At 38.0% G+C, this 13,232-nt stretch overlaps 1 protein-coding gene across 1 annotated transcript; it reads right to left on the bottom strand.

Annotated features, from left to right (window-relative positions):
* Positions 1–621: 621 nt before the first annotated feature.
* LOC117482231 (arachidonate 15-lipoxygenase B-like) lies at positions 622–11,293 on the bottom strand. The gene is made up of 15 exons (XM_034130275.1): positions 11,231–11,293; positions 10,885–11,062; positions 9,853–10,057; positions 9,681–9,762; positions 8,976–9,098; positions 8,713–8,816; positions 8,404–8,570; positions 4,551–4,694; positions 4,107–4,310; positions 3,842–3,928; positions 3,576–3,745; positions 2,634–2,755; positions 2,429–2,529; positions 1,888–2,058; positions 622–801 (listed from the first exon to the last, which is right to left on the bottom strand). Exons 2-15 carry the CDS (start codon positions 11,035–11,037, stop codon positions 622–624), a joined length of 2,013 nt encoding a protein of 670 aa, XP_033986166.1. The 5' UTR covers positions 11,038–11,062; positions 11,231–11,293.
* Positions 11,294–13,232: the final 1,939 nt, after the last annotated feature.

The following is a 13,232-nucleotide window of genomic DNA, read 5'->3' as shown; positions in this document are numbered from 1 at the left end:
CTGGTTTTATTATTGACAAGCGACTCATTGCAAGATAGTACAGGTGTGAGTACAGAATGATATAATATCCTAGAAACAATAAATCAGCAACAACATATACAATAAGCAACAAATCACCAGCAACAAAACATCAACGGAATAAACAATAAATATACAAAGACAAGACTAATCTGTTGCAGGCAGAGTTACATTTAGTCACTGCACGATTGTTTGAGATTAGTATATTTTGTTCCTGAATATATCGTTTGGTCCATTTTCTGTTTATGTAACTCGACTGAGCTAGCAGAACTGATGCTAAAATGCTTAGATTTGTACATTTGCTCTCAGCTAACACAGCAGTATTTATATAGCAGATCTCTGAGTTGTGTTCTGCATGCAAATGTTTGAAATGTATTGAGTTTGCCCAGTGGTAAAGTTGCCATCAGTAGATTTTTAAATGAGCTTTAAAATAAGCAATCAAATGACCAAGACACTGAAAAATCATCAGTAAAAAATGTAGAAGACTAATGAGGCTAATAAAGATTCTCTCATGAGGATACCAACCCTATAGCGAGAAAGAGATCAGGAAACTATCCAATGTCGGATTGAGGGAGGGGCCCACACCTTCTTTCACTGCAACATTCAAATGGCCACACTATTTTCCACCAAAGCAGGGTCCATGTAAGTGTATGGGACCTCCAGGCTCTTGTTTCTGGTTTTGATCACTGTGCTTAATATTTCAAGTTCCCCTTGAAAGGTGCTTATCAGCTTGCAGGGAACTTCCTCACAGAAATGCTCCTCTGGGTAGAGGCCGAGACAGACCTGGGAAAATGCAACATTAGTGTTACCAATATGAAGAACAAGACAAAGCTAACATTACTATTGTACATTTTTTGTTATAACTTAAAGGGGACCTATCATGCAAAATGCACTTTTGTACGTCTTTTATACATGAATATGTGTCCCCGGTGTTCCAGGGAACTCACCAAGTGTCAGAAAACACAACCCTCTCTATTTTCCTCCATACCCAAATCTCTAAAAAAGGGGCTGCAACGGATCTGATCAAAACTGATCCAGATTTGAACACTGTCCTGACGTCAGGACAGTGGCGCTACGGCTATTGGGCCAACTCCACCAATCAGGAGGAGACAACCACGGCATTGCCGTTCGAAAGCGCTGGAGACGTTGTAGTACATATGCCAGGCCTCTAGATGGTGCTGTTGCTCACAGAATCAGCCCTTGCTAAAACAGATCTAAAAAATGTCAAATAGAGCGAAATGAGGCATGGCTAAAATGCATGATCTGTTTGGTATTTTGAAAAAAAAAAAGTATAAATATGCCTTATATAGGTATGGTCCTACACTATATTATTCAAATATAGCATGATAGGTCCACTTTAAGATTTCTACAGCACTTTGTAATTTAAAAAATAAGAAAAAGTTTCAAGCGAATGCAAATTGACAAATGTATTATAAGTTTGAAGATTCAAACGGTTTTATTGTCATATGCACACACTGAAATACTAATATACTTAAGCCATAAAGAAATAGGAAGTTAAATAGTCCAATAAAAAAATACTGCTGGTGTAACAATGGTGCAAGTAAAGTGCAGGAATAAGTAAGCAATGTATATGTAAGGTAGAGTGAGATAAAAAGTATGTATATTTAAATAATGTACAGTATAGAATCAATACTGTGTACTATACAGATATAAGGATATTTTGGAATAAACAAATGAACTATTATAGACATATGTGAGTGGTGAGCTCAGGAGTTCAACAGTTGTATCTCCTGTGGTATGAAACTGTATGTTCTCTTTGATTTTATTTAACTAAAGCTGCAGCGGTGTTTAAAAAAGCCAAATAGGAACTTGATAGATATAATATTTTCTGAAGTCTAGGACACTTACGAAGTCAGAGGACTGCTTGCTGAGCAGCCACATGGTGGACATGCCCTGGACTGTTGTGTTGACGTCAGGGAATGTGTTCAGCATCGTGGCCTCGCTTGTTTTCCCCTTTGTGGATGGTGGAGGAAGTTGAAGGGAGATGGGATTGTTGGGCATCCAGCCACCATAGTCAAACTGCAATAAAAGCAAAATACATTGTCAAAGATTATAAAACTATTAACCAGCATTATCTTTAAACCATATGTACTGTAACTGATAGTCAGGTGTAAAGGGGAACATTTAAAGCTAAGAAGGCAAGGCCAGGCAATCCAAAAAGGCGGGAAAACACACAAAGACAGGAAGTAAAAACAGACATGACACTGTGGGAGAAGTATTTTCAAAATAAAACAGGAAACAGATTAACAAAGAAATGGACCATGACACCATATCATAGTATTTGCAATCAGATTGTGGAGCTCTCTACACAACATGCTATGTGTCAGAGTTAAAACATAGGTAAAATGCTATCCCACAAAAAGATTACATAAAGATAACAATGATGCACCTGTCCACAGTTCACAGCCGAGTGCTGTCCTGAGCCAGTGAAAATCACCATGGTGACAAACTTGACCAACTCTGCCACGGATGCAAGCCTTTGAGGGATTCCTGAGAATGCATATTAATTGAATATATTAATATAATGTAGAGTAATTATAATATGAAATGAGGACTTGGTGGATAATAACACATCAGCTTGTATTTAAGCACACCTGTGTTTGCCTGGGAGAGGAATCCATGTTCAAAAATGTCTTGAATCCACTGTTGGAGTTCAGAGTCCTGGCTAACCTCAGCATCACTCTTGTAGTAGTGACCAAGCACTCCTTTCACAAACCTGAAAGAAAGAAGAACCAAATAAAAAAACTTTAGACAATGAAACGGTGGCTTATTCTAATTTGGTTTTTCTCCACTGCAGCCCTTTCTGGGGCTTCCAATATATTGTTAGGCTTTTTATACAATTTGATATCATTACTTTGAGATCCTTTGGGAACAATAATGTCACATAGCAAATGAAAATGGCAAAACAGTTTGACTTCTCTTCCTGGAGATGCTCCCTGCTGCTGCAATACAGCAAATAAGCATGAAATGCATTGAACAATGAGATGTAACAAGGAAGAAACTGTAAACAACACCCAAGACCTTTTTATTTTTCTCTTTTCTGGGGGCTTGTTGAGGTTAAATTATTATTCTGCTTATTAAAATGTAAACAATAGTTTCTGCTGCCTCTTTGAGTTATTTCCATATTTTGAAGTAAGCGTGTTTATTGTGCTGCTTATCACCTAGACTTTCCAAACATTATTTGGTAAAGTTAGAGAAGTCAGGACCTGCTTACATTTTAAAAGGCCCAGAGCACTTCGCTCAGTATTTTGTGTGTTTTTCTTTAAGATGTAAAACACATCACTTCTTCAACTTCTTTGAACTGGAAAGACTTTCTGACATCGTTACTCCTGACATAGGGTAATGAATTGAACTAAACCAGGAAACTAACATTGTAATTTTAGGTTTTTGTTTAGTTTTTCTGTTGCTCATCTAAAACACCATCACTTGTGCAAAATGCAAATATAGTTAAACATGCAAATATAGTTAAACATGTTTAAAATAGCAGTTTTAAGTTAGATTGTTTTGTATTATCACATTGCCAGTGCCAGCAGTACCTGTTGATGATATCCCAAACCATGAGTCCGTCATTCCTGTAGTAGTAGTTTGGCACATCCTCCATCCCACGCTCAGCAATGTCTTCCGGCATGCAGAGAGACCTGTAGGTCATTGAGGACATGGATCTCTTCATGATTGTGATCATAGCCTCGCCGCCAGATGATGCAAACTAGAGTCAAATATGTAAGGAATACATTTAGAGAAAAACACTATATATGAAATATTGTGATGGTAATGGTCTCAAAGTGTGTTGGTCTTTTCGTACCTGTGTGAAAACTCCACTTGGAGATATGAGAAGAAGTCGAGCTAAGAAGTTGATCTGCAGAGTGTAGCGAGTGTGAGGTATGAGGAGCTGAGGGAAAGAAGGAAAATGTTAATAACACTATTTAACAATGTCAGAATCTGGACACTTCTATAACATTAAGTAGCATTCACAAACACTAAAACTTAAACACAAACAGCTTTGGAAGAAACAAAAATCAGCAAGTTAAAAAAACAACAGTAAGTTCAGTTTTCTCCCCTTCACTTACCTTGTAGAGTGGATGCACCATGGGCACGTTGCGCAGCAGTGACACAGCAAAAACCTCAGCCAGCAGATGAGTGCGCAGCAGGTGAACATTTAGTTGATGCTCGCTGAAATCTGCACTTCTCACAAATATCTTGGCTGTTAACCAGTCGTACTCAGAGTCAGTAGGAAAGAAGATGGGGTTGTCATCTGCTGGAGTCTGCTTCAGCTGCAGGAGAAGAACGTTAAATAAAGAAAGGTTGATTCATGGATGGAACACAATAGGGTAGAAAATACTTTCTTAAAAAGTTTTAAACTTAATTTTACTGAAGAAATCCAGTAAGTGTTGCTACAAAATGTATAGTGTAATGTTAAAAACTTAAAATGTTTCAAAATTGGTCATAAACCCAATGACCTGTCCAAAGTACAAATCCACCTTATCTAGCAGTAAATCTCAATACAATCTTACCTGAATAGCAATCGGCATCAGCTTATCATCAGGGGTTTTATGGAGCAGGACAAGGGGAGCCATCAAGTACTGCTGCTTCCCATTGATGACGTTTGCCTTCAGTCCATCCAAACGCTTGTAGTCACACAGGAAGATGTTGCCGTCCTGTTTATGACAGTCACAAATATAACAGGGTTTGAACTTTAACCGTCACAATAACAATTTGTTTTATGTCAGGTTCTGATCGATTAAACCCTGATTTCCCCCCTTACATTTAATCTTGAAATACAATTAATTAAGGGATCTTTTGTGTACAAATTATACATTTGAGTTTTAAGATATCAAAATAGTAAGAAATTATCCTAACATCTGACATGTTTACATACTTCAATGTTCAAAAAGTGCTTTATTTTTCTGCGCTACAGAACCTCTTTCAGTTTGAAGTCAGCTTATTCATCGGTTTAACCAACATCCCAGCTAGCAGGGAACGTTCTCACAACTTTTGCTAACGTTACCTACAGGTTCTAATAATGTTTTAAAGAAACATGATGTTCAAAGAACCTTTTTAGGATGTTTATTATTTCAAATAATGTTCCTATAAGGTTTAAGGTTAACTAAGACATAACGTTTTAACTGCAACATTCAGAAGATGTTTTGAGGATGTTATTGAGGCCTGAGATGACAGAAAGTTTTTTAGAAAACGTTCCTTTAATGTGATATGTTAACAAAGGTGGAACGTTTTGCCTGCAACATTCTGAGGATGTTTTTGGGACGTTGTTGAGGTAACATATTATAGACCAGGCATGGGCAAACTAAGGCCCGCGAGCCATATACGGCCCGTTGGGCTTTTGAATCCGGCCCGCCGAATATTGGTACAAAATTGTCCAAATTGTAGTAAAGACCGCATTCATTTTGCCTTTTTCCTGCAATACCCGGCATTTCAGTGGATCCCACTAGATGGCGCACTCTAGACACAATTGACCTTTGCTGGAGTCTGGTCTATTCTCTCAGCTGGCCCCACTCGGCAACCCGGCAAGGTCGGCGAATACAAGTTGTAACAAGCAGTAGCGCTGAGCAAAGTGACTAACCATCCGTTCACTGTTATTGACCATTGTTAAGAGGCAGACGTTTTCCTTTTGTTTTGTATTATTTCAGCTATCGGATGGAATCAATACATGGGCTACATGTGGCCATCACAAGTAAAATCATAACGAAAACTACGCTGGTAAAATATGCGTGTAGAAAACGGCTTATGTCACAATATGATAGCAACAAGTAGTCAAGATAGTCTGATTAGCTTCGGTTGCTATGCTAACATCACCTGTAGAATGCCAGATACACTTTCATAACAGCGTTGTGATGCCAAACAGCGTTCAGACTAAAACACATTCACTGATGGGGATGGGGGACATTTATCAGCTGCTTGTGTGACAGTCAGACAATGAAAACTTAACAGCGGCTGCTGCCGCGAGTTAACGGGAGAATAAACTCCGGTAGACGAGCAGCACTGCAGCAGGCAGTAATGCAGCTGAACCACATTAATAAACAATACACCACGGCACTCTGGAGAAAGGTACAAGGTTGGAGAAGTAGTTCTTTAATTTAATCTGGCTTCGTATGATTAAAAACTACCAGTCCTACCAGTCCTCTATTGATGTTGTTGTGAGCGGTGTTGCGGAGAAAATCAGCGACGTAAAACGCTGTGTGGGTCATAAGAAGGCACGTAAACGGTTACGTCATGACGCAAACGATGACGCAATGATGCAATAATTCACCTTTGAACCTAATTCACCTTTGAACCTGCATCTGTAACAATGAGTAGACCAAAGAAAAGAAAAGTCAACATTGAGTGCCGAGTGTATAATGAGGAGTGGACAGCTAAATATTTTTTTACCGATCTGCTACTGGCCCGGCCCGTCTGTCAAATTTAAAACTCATAGTGGCCCCCGAGCCAAAAAGTTTGGCATGTGTGAGTTCCCAGCTAGACATTGTTGGTTCTAAAAACATTCTGAGAATGTTACCATCCATTGTTCTAGGAATGTTTTCTGCGGGAAGTTTTAGTTTGGTTCCCAGAATGTTCTTCTGAAAGGTAGGATAACGTTCTTTAAAAACATTCTTGAAATGTTTGGTGATAACCTTCTTAAGATGTTTTTGATAACATTGTTAGAATATTATGCCCTACTGTTCTTAAAACGTTTTCAGCGGGACGTTTTATTTTGGTTCCCAGAATGTTCTTCTGAAAGGTAGGATAACGTTCTCTAAAAACATTCTTAAAATGTTTGGTGATAACTTTCTTAAGATGTATGAGCGCATTGAGACAATGAATAGGACGTATAAAAACGAATTTGTTATTCACTCACATGCACTTATAATCACACTAAGGTATGTAGGCCCACAGTATTCATAATATCATATGTGTGAAATATCAGAAAATAATCACACTTTTTTTCTGACTATAAAGGTTGTGTCTCGTATGTAGGTTCTAACTGTTAGATAAGCTATCTGGCCGTGTGTGGTTTGTGAGGGCTGCGTACAGGGGCGGACTGGGACTAAAAATTGGCCCGGGACTCTCGACCGGCCCACTTCAGTACCGCAAGTAAATACCGCTAGTAAATTGTCAACGGGGGGTGCTAGTGACTTATCCGACCGGCCCACATTGTCCGACCGGCCCACTTCAGTACCGGCCCATCGGGATTCGTCCCGAACGTCCCGATGGCCAGTCCGCCACTGGCTGCGTATAAACAGTGTCCGCTGTGTATGCATAGTGGATAAAAATCGTTATTGCACCCTTTAGATTTGAGACCGACAGACATATAGAAGAACGGACCGACTGTCACTGCCCGTCCCTGAAACCCCTGTTAGTGTTTGTATGTGTTTGTTTCTACTGTGTGTGTCTCTCTCTCCTCCTCCCCCCCCCCCCCCCTCCACCTGCCTGCTGGTCTGCTCTACACGGCTGGGAGCAAATCTCCAATCAACCACATCTGCAACCTGCTCATCAGCCACACTATGAAAGCCTGCAGCCTGCACTCATTCCCTGCTGGATTGTTGCCGTGAACGGTTTGTTGCGTGCCGCTCTAGCTTTTTGCCAGCATATTCTTTGACAACTTTTCCTGCTTTTGCCTCACACTCATTTGTATGTCTCTCCCAGGAGGAATCCAAGGCCTTCCACACTCCCAAGACCAGCCAGGCCTCTCTACCCGCCCTGGAACAACTGTTTCCCACTGCCGCCATAACCAACCTCCACTCCCAGCTCCCCTTTTCTAATAAACAAATGTTACTTTCACCAGCTGATTCCGAGTCTGATTCTGGGTCCCCTCCAGTACATGTGACACCGACAGTGACTAGCTGCTGGTCGCATACAAAAAAATGCTTCTGATAAATCGGAACGTTAAAGCACGTTATCCTACTCTAAAATAATAACATTCTGGCAACATAAAAAAATCTAACTTGCAGCTGAAAACGTTTTAAGAATAGTAGGGCATAATGTTCTAACAATGTTATCAAAAACATTTAAAAAAGGTTATTACCAAGCATTTTAAGAATGTTTTTAGAGAACTTTACCTTTCAGAAGAACATTCTGGGAACCAAAATAAAACTTCCAGCTGAAACCGTTCTAAGAACAGTAGAGCATAATGTTCTAACAATGTTATCAAAACATCTTAAGAATGTTATCAAAAACATCTTAAGAAGGTTATCACCAAACATTTTAAGAATGTTTTTAGAGAACGTTATCCTACCTTTCAGAAGAACATTCTGGGAACCAAAAGAAAACTTCCCGCTGAAAACATTCCTAAAACAGTGAATGGTAACATTCTCAGAATGTTTTTAGAACCAAAAATATCTAGCTGGGATACTGTCTTGAAAAAATAAATACCTGCATTTCTTTAGTTAAGGACTTTCCTCCGCAGAGAAACAACATGTCATCAGTGACAGGGAAGTTCTTGGGCAGGACTGTACAACGTTGGATCAAGATGGGGTTGACACCATTCAGATACTGGTAGCCAAAAAAGGCATCGTCCCTCCAGTGTTTCTCGACATACTCTGGAAAGACAGCAGGAAATACCGCTTGTGTGTTAATCTGAATTTGATCCATGTCATCCATGATCCTGTGTTACAGTACATTGTAATTTATGATTAGGTTATAATCAAATTGAAACATTTCCTGAGTGTTTCAGCGTTGTACCTGATATGTCTGTTGTTTTGTTGCAGAAGACTTTGCGTATATCATCAATGTCAGTCCACTTCTTCTTGCTAAAAGCCAGTCCCTTCAGATTCAGCTCTGTCAGCCTACGTAATCAAGACATGAAGCGTTTTGATGTACATAAATTAACATTTATTTAAACGTCCTTATTTTGCATGACATTCTGTTCTAATCTTTGAAATGGTTATATAAAGATTCATCAATGTTTGGACGTGTAAACTCCTGTCAGAATTGAAAGACCTCACCCCGTGGTTGCAGTCAAGAGGAACTCTGAAGTCTTGGTGAAAGAGAAGCGGACCTCGCTTGGCAAAGCAAGAGGATGTTCTGCTTTAATGCAGTGAGGTATTCCCTCCTTATAAACATCCCAGCTGCGAAAGATAAAACAGACTTGTGGAGGACAGCAATTTAAAATGATGGTACAAGTACAGTATAATACGTTACATATTATAACTAAATGGTATTATGTTCATGTGTTGGAACCTTTGTTACTGTTCACGTTAAATTGACCTGTGACATGATTTGGTTTTAAAAATCTGAAGAAAAAGGAAAAATAATTACATGCATGATCCTGTACAAATATTGTGTTCATCTCAATTACCGAAATTACTGTTAACATATATGATTCATGTTTGCAAATCCTCACATTGCTATATGACATTTAACATAATTGTTTTTTGCGATAAAGTTCTTAATTATGTGAGAAAGAAAATCCAATACAGAAATTAAAGACTAAGGCTGCATATTACTGCTTATGTAGAAGAAAATAAAACACGTTCTCTTAATTATCTTTGTAACTCTAAACTGATTTTCAATTTAATCATAAGGGTCAAAGATTTTATAAATAACTGAAAAGTCACAGAAAGAGGTTTCTGTGATTTCAACACTATCACAGGTGTGTGTTCTTTGTGAAGTGTGTGATATTATACATGAACACACAGCGCTGCTCTCACCGATATAGCTCCTCTCTCAACTTCAGCTCCTTCTCTCTGCTGTACTTGCCAAGATGATGGTTGTCATCCAAGATTCTTAGAGCTGAGAAAAATAAATTGAAAATAGCCATTTCTGTACACTTATGTTTAGAGGGTGGTAAAAGTGTAGACAGTCAAGTACAGTTTCACAGACCTGTTCCCTCTCTGAACAGGTGCACCTCGCTGTCAGCGATCCAGCGGTAAATGGGAAAGTTGTAGTCGTCTCCCTCCGGGGACCTCACCTTCACCTTGTTGGGAAACCAGGCGTCTTCTGGGAACAATGGGAGAGGTTTTTTATCGACCTCAATCAGCACCAGCTTTCCAAGAGAGGTGGGGCACGACACAGAGAATGTAGACACCTGCGAACAGAGCAAAAGAGAATATGAGAGAGGTGCAGTGAAGGCTCAGTATCAAATGTAAATAGGATTTTGTAAGAATTACATTTCTTTGCACCTTAAGGTGTACTTATGCAAATCAGGGTTGCTGCGCTCATTACAAGCACAAGTGCAAAAAAGCAATTTAGTGTGTGCATTTGGCAAAGACGAACACTGCCAAATACCATGAACGTTATTGCCTTTTTCGCCTGGTTGTGGTATTCATTTGGACAAATCTTAAATATAAATCACCATACAGACATATTGTATACATATCTGATTTTTGACAGTACATTTTTTAACAAATGTTTTAATGTTGCATTATACTTTCCTTTAACAAAAGAGTATTTTCATTGTCGTAAATAATGGATGTTCCCTGAACCCATGCACGGAACATAATTTAGGATGATAAAACAATGAACAAATCAGACCCAAGATGGCAATTTTGTTTTAGCAGATTGACTGGAGATTAATTTGGAGATTAACAACAGAATAAAGAGGAAAGAGGAAGAAATTGTTAACAGACTAATTTGAGGCTTTAATCTGAGAAATCCGATTTATTCATCACAAACTGTACTGACTATAAATAAGAAATGTTTTCAGTCTTTCAGTATTAATCTTTAAAAAAATACAGATACATTTAATAAAATAATACATTTGTGTGTGAGGTTGATACGCTTAACTGAGTAGGCAATTTATGATTTAATTAAGGTTCATCATAACAACGCACTGATATAATGACTCGTTTGTGTTAAAATATTAGCCTATAATGTACAGGTTAAAGAAAAACAATATATATAATGCACACTCACTGCTCCCAGGTAGAGGGTGGCGGTCCCTCTGATGCTTTTAAGCCACGTGCGTTTACTCTCTCCATCTGTGCCCACCAGCTTCATGAAGATATTGTTTGTCGTGGTGGCATGTAAAAGACTTGAGGTGGTAACAGTCACTTCATACTTCACCATTTTGGATTAAAAGAGAAGTTGGAGCCTTGTTGAGAATAAAGAGAGAAAAAAACAGAGTCAATGATGTTCATAATAATATGGAAAAGACCATATTCAACAGCAGATACAATGTGTAGCAAATACTAAGGTAAAATTAACACAAAAAATAGATTTTGGTCAACATACTAGCAATTCAGATCCCCAACCTTCTTACCTTACAGTCACCTTTCAAACAACTGTTGCCTGCAGTCGTTTCCCTTCCCTTTATATGCACAGAACAGGTTTGGAGGTGTGTCTAGATCATTTACTGTTACTCCATAACTTAGTGGTCAAGCTGAGAAAATGACTCAAAAAAAAAAAAGAAGCAGCCCAAGCACAGAGTAACGCCATCTTACATAACTTTTATAAGATAAGATAAGATGTAAATTAAAAGAGTAGAAATAAACAATTCTAAAATAGAAACATCTCAAAATTGAAAGAGAAATAAACCAGCATTAGAGAGTAAGAAAAATATACAGATGACCGTGAAGATTAAAAAAAATCTATAAACTGTCTGAGAAATAAAAACACTGTTGAAGGGCCAATTTCTGTTAACACAATATACACAATATAAACAGGATATTATTTACATCAAGTGTGCATGGAATGGAATATTAAATTAAGTATACATATAACATGTACAGTGTGAATGTTATGCATCTTTATCAGGGATGAAAAATAGCAATGTATAGTGTAAATACTAGATTCAGGTCAACATATGATGACATTTAAACAATAAATGCCAAAAACTGCTGGTTGAGCGGTATGACCCAGTAGGAGAGATGAAACTGTCAGGGTTAATGTTACAAAGAATCACCAACAAACTGTTGCAGAAAAACAATGAGACCACTTCATTTTTGTTTGATGATATAAAACAATGAAACATTTCTTCCTATTAACTATCAAATGTAATCATTGAACCAAAGTTCAAAATTAAAGTCATTCAGACATTCAAGAGGCTTTTTTGTTCGTCACCGCACCCTAAATATGCGTAGCTAGTTTCGTTCGTTTACGTGAAAGTTAAAGTGGGGGGAGTTTACGTTAAAAACGGAAGTGGGCGTGGCTTGCGCATTTTTTTTACGGAACCAATTACACATCGCAATTTTCACCAGTCCTGACGCACGTGCAACATTTGGTGAGTTTTCATATATGTTGTGGGGGTCAAATTTGCGTTCAAAGTGGAAAAATGTAAATCTGAATAATAATAATAATCCGTTCAATATCAATAATGCGCAAGCCTAGTGTCACTAGGCGACCTACTGTCATGATTTAGGCTACTTTTCTGTGCTTTTGCCCGTCGTTTTCCCAGTTTTGTGTGGGTTTTGCAGGTTTATCGCTCGCTGCGAGAGCGATTACAATAGGGTCTTCGCCGACCTCTGGTCTCAGACCCTAAAAATGACTACAGAGACACAAAATCAATTATAAAGAGACAAAAGAAACTACAAAGAGAGCGGCACAATAAACTACAAAGAGACACAAAATGATAAAACATGACTGCAAAAAACACACATTAATAAACAACAAAGAGAAAATAATAGAGACAAAAAAATAAACTACGGTCACTGGAGACAGAGGGACTACAAAGAGACACAAAACAACTACTGAACAAAATGACTTAAAAGAGACACACCAAGACTTGAATAATAATACAATTATACAAAAATAACAATTATAATAGTAAATCATTTTGACCTGTTTCTAAATGTTTTATAAGGTGTTATTTCATCCAATTGGCACAACATAAAATGGTTTTATACTATGCTCTTCACAGGAATAAAACTGCTTTTATTTAATTATGTTGGTTTTGTAATTCCATTAAATATTGTGAAATGGTTTCAAAACATCTGAGAAACAGGAACTGAGGACAGATGTTCGACTCCCTTTTACTCGTTGCTGGAATGAGTTTAAGAAATCTGCGTGGGTCAACAAAAATATAAGGGTCAAGATAACCACAGAGACATAATGACAAACATTTACTTAAAATGACGACCAAGAGACAAAATGACATAGAAATTAACTTCAAATGACAAATAAGAGACAAAATGACTAAGAAATAAACTTAAAATTACGACAAAGAGACACAGAATGAATATAACGTGATGCATAAATGCATAACAACTGCAAAGAGACTTAAAGGTCCCATGTCATGCTTTTCTGGTTATTACCCGTCCCCTTGT

This window comes from Trematomus bernacchii, unplaced genomic scaffold (assembly GCF_902827165.1).
Source record: "Trematomus bernacchii unplaced genomic scaffold, fTreBer1.1, whole genome shotgun sequence".
NCBI lineage: Eukaryota > Metazoa > Chordata > Actinopteri > Perciformes > Nototheniidae > Trematomus > Trematomus bernacchii.
Note: the sequence above shows the minus strand (reverse complement) of the source record. Positions and strands in the feature narration are given on the sequence as shown.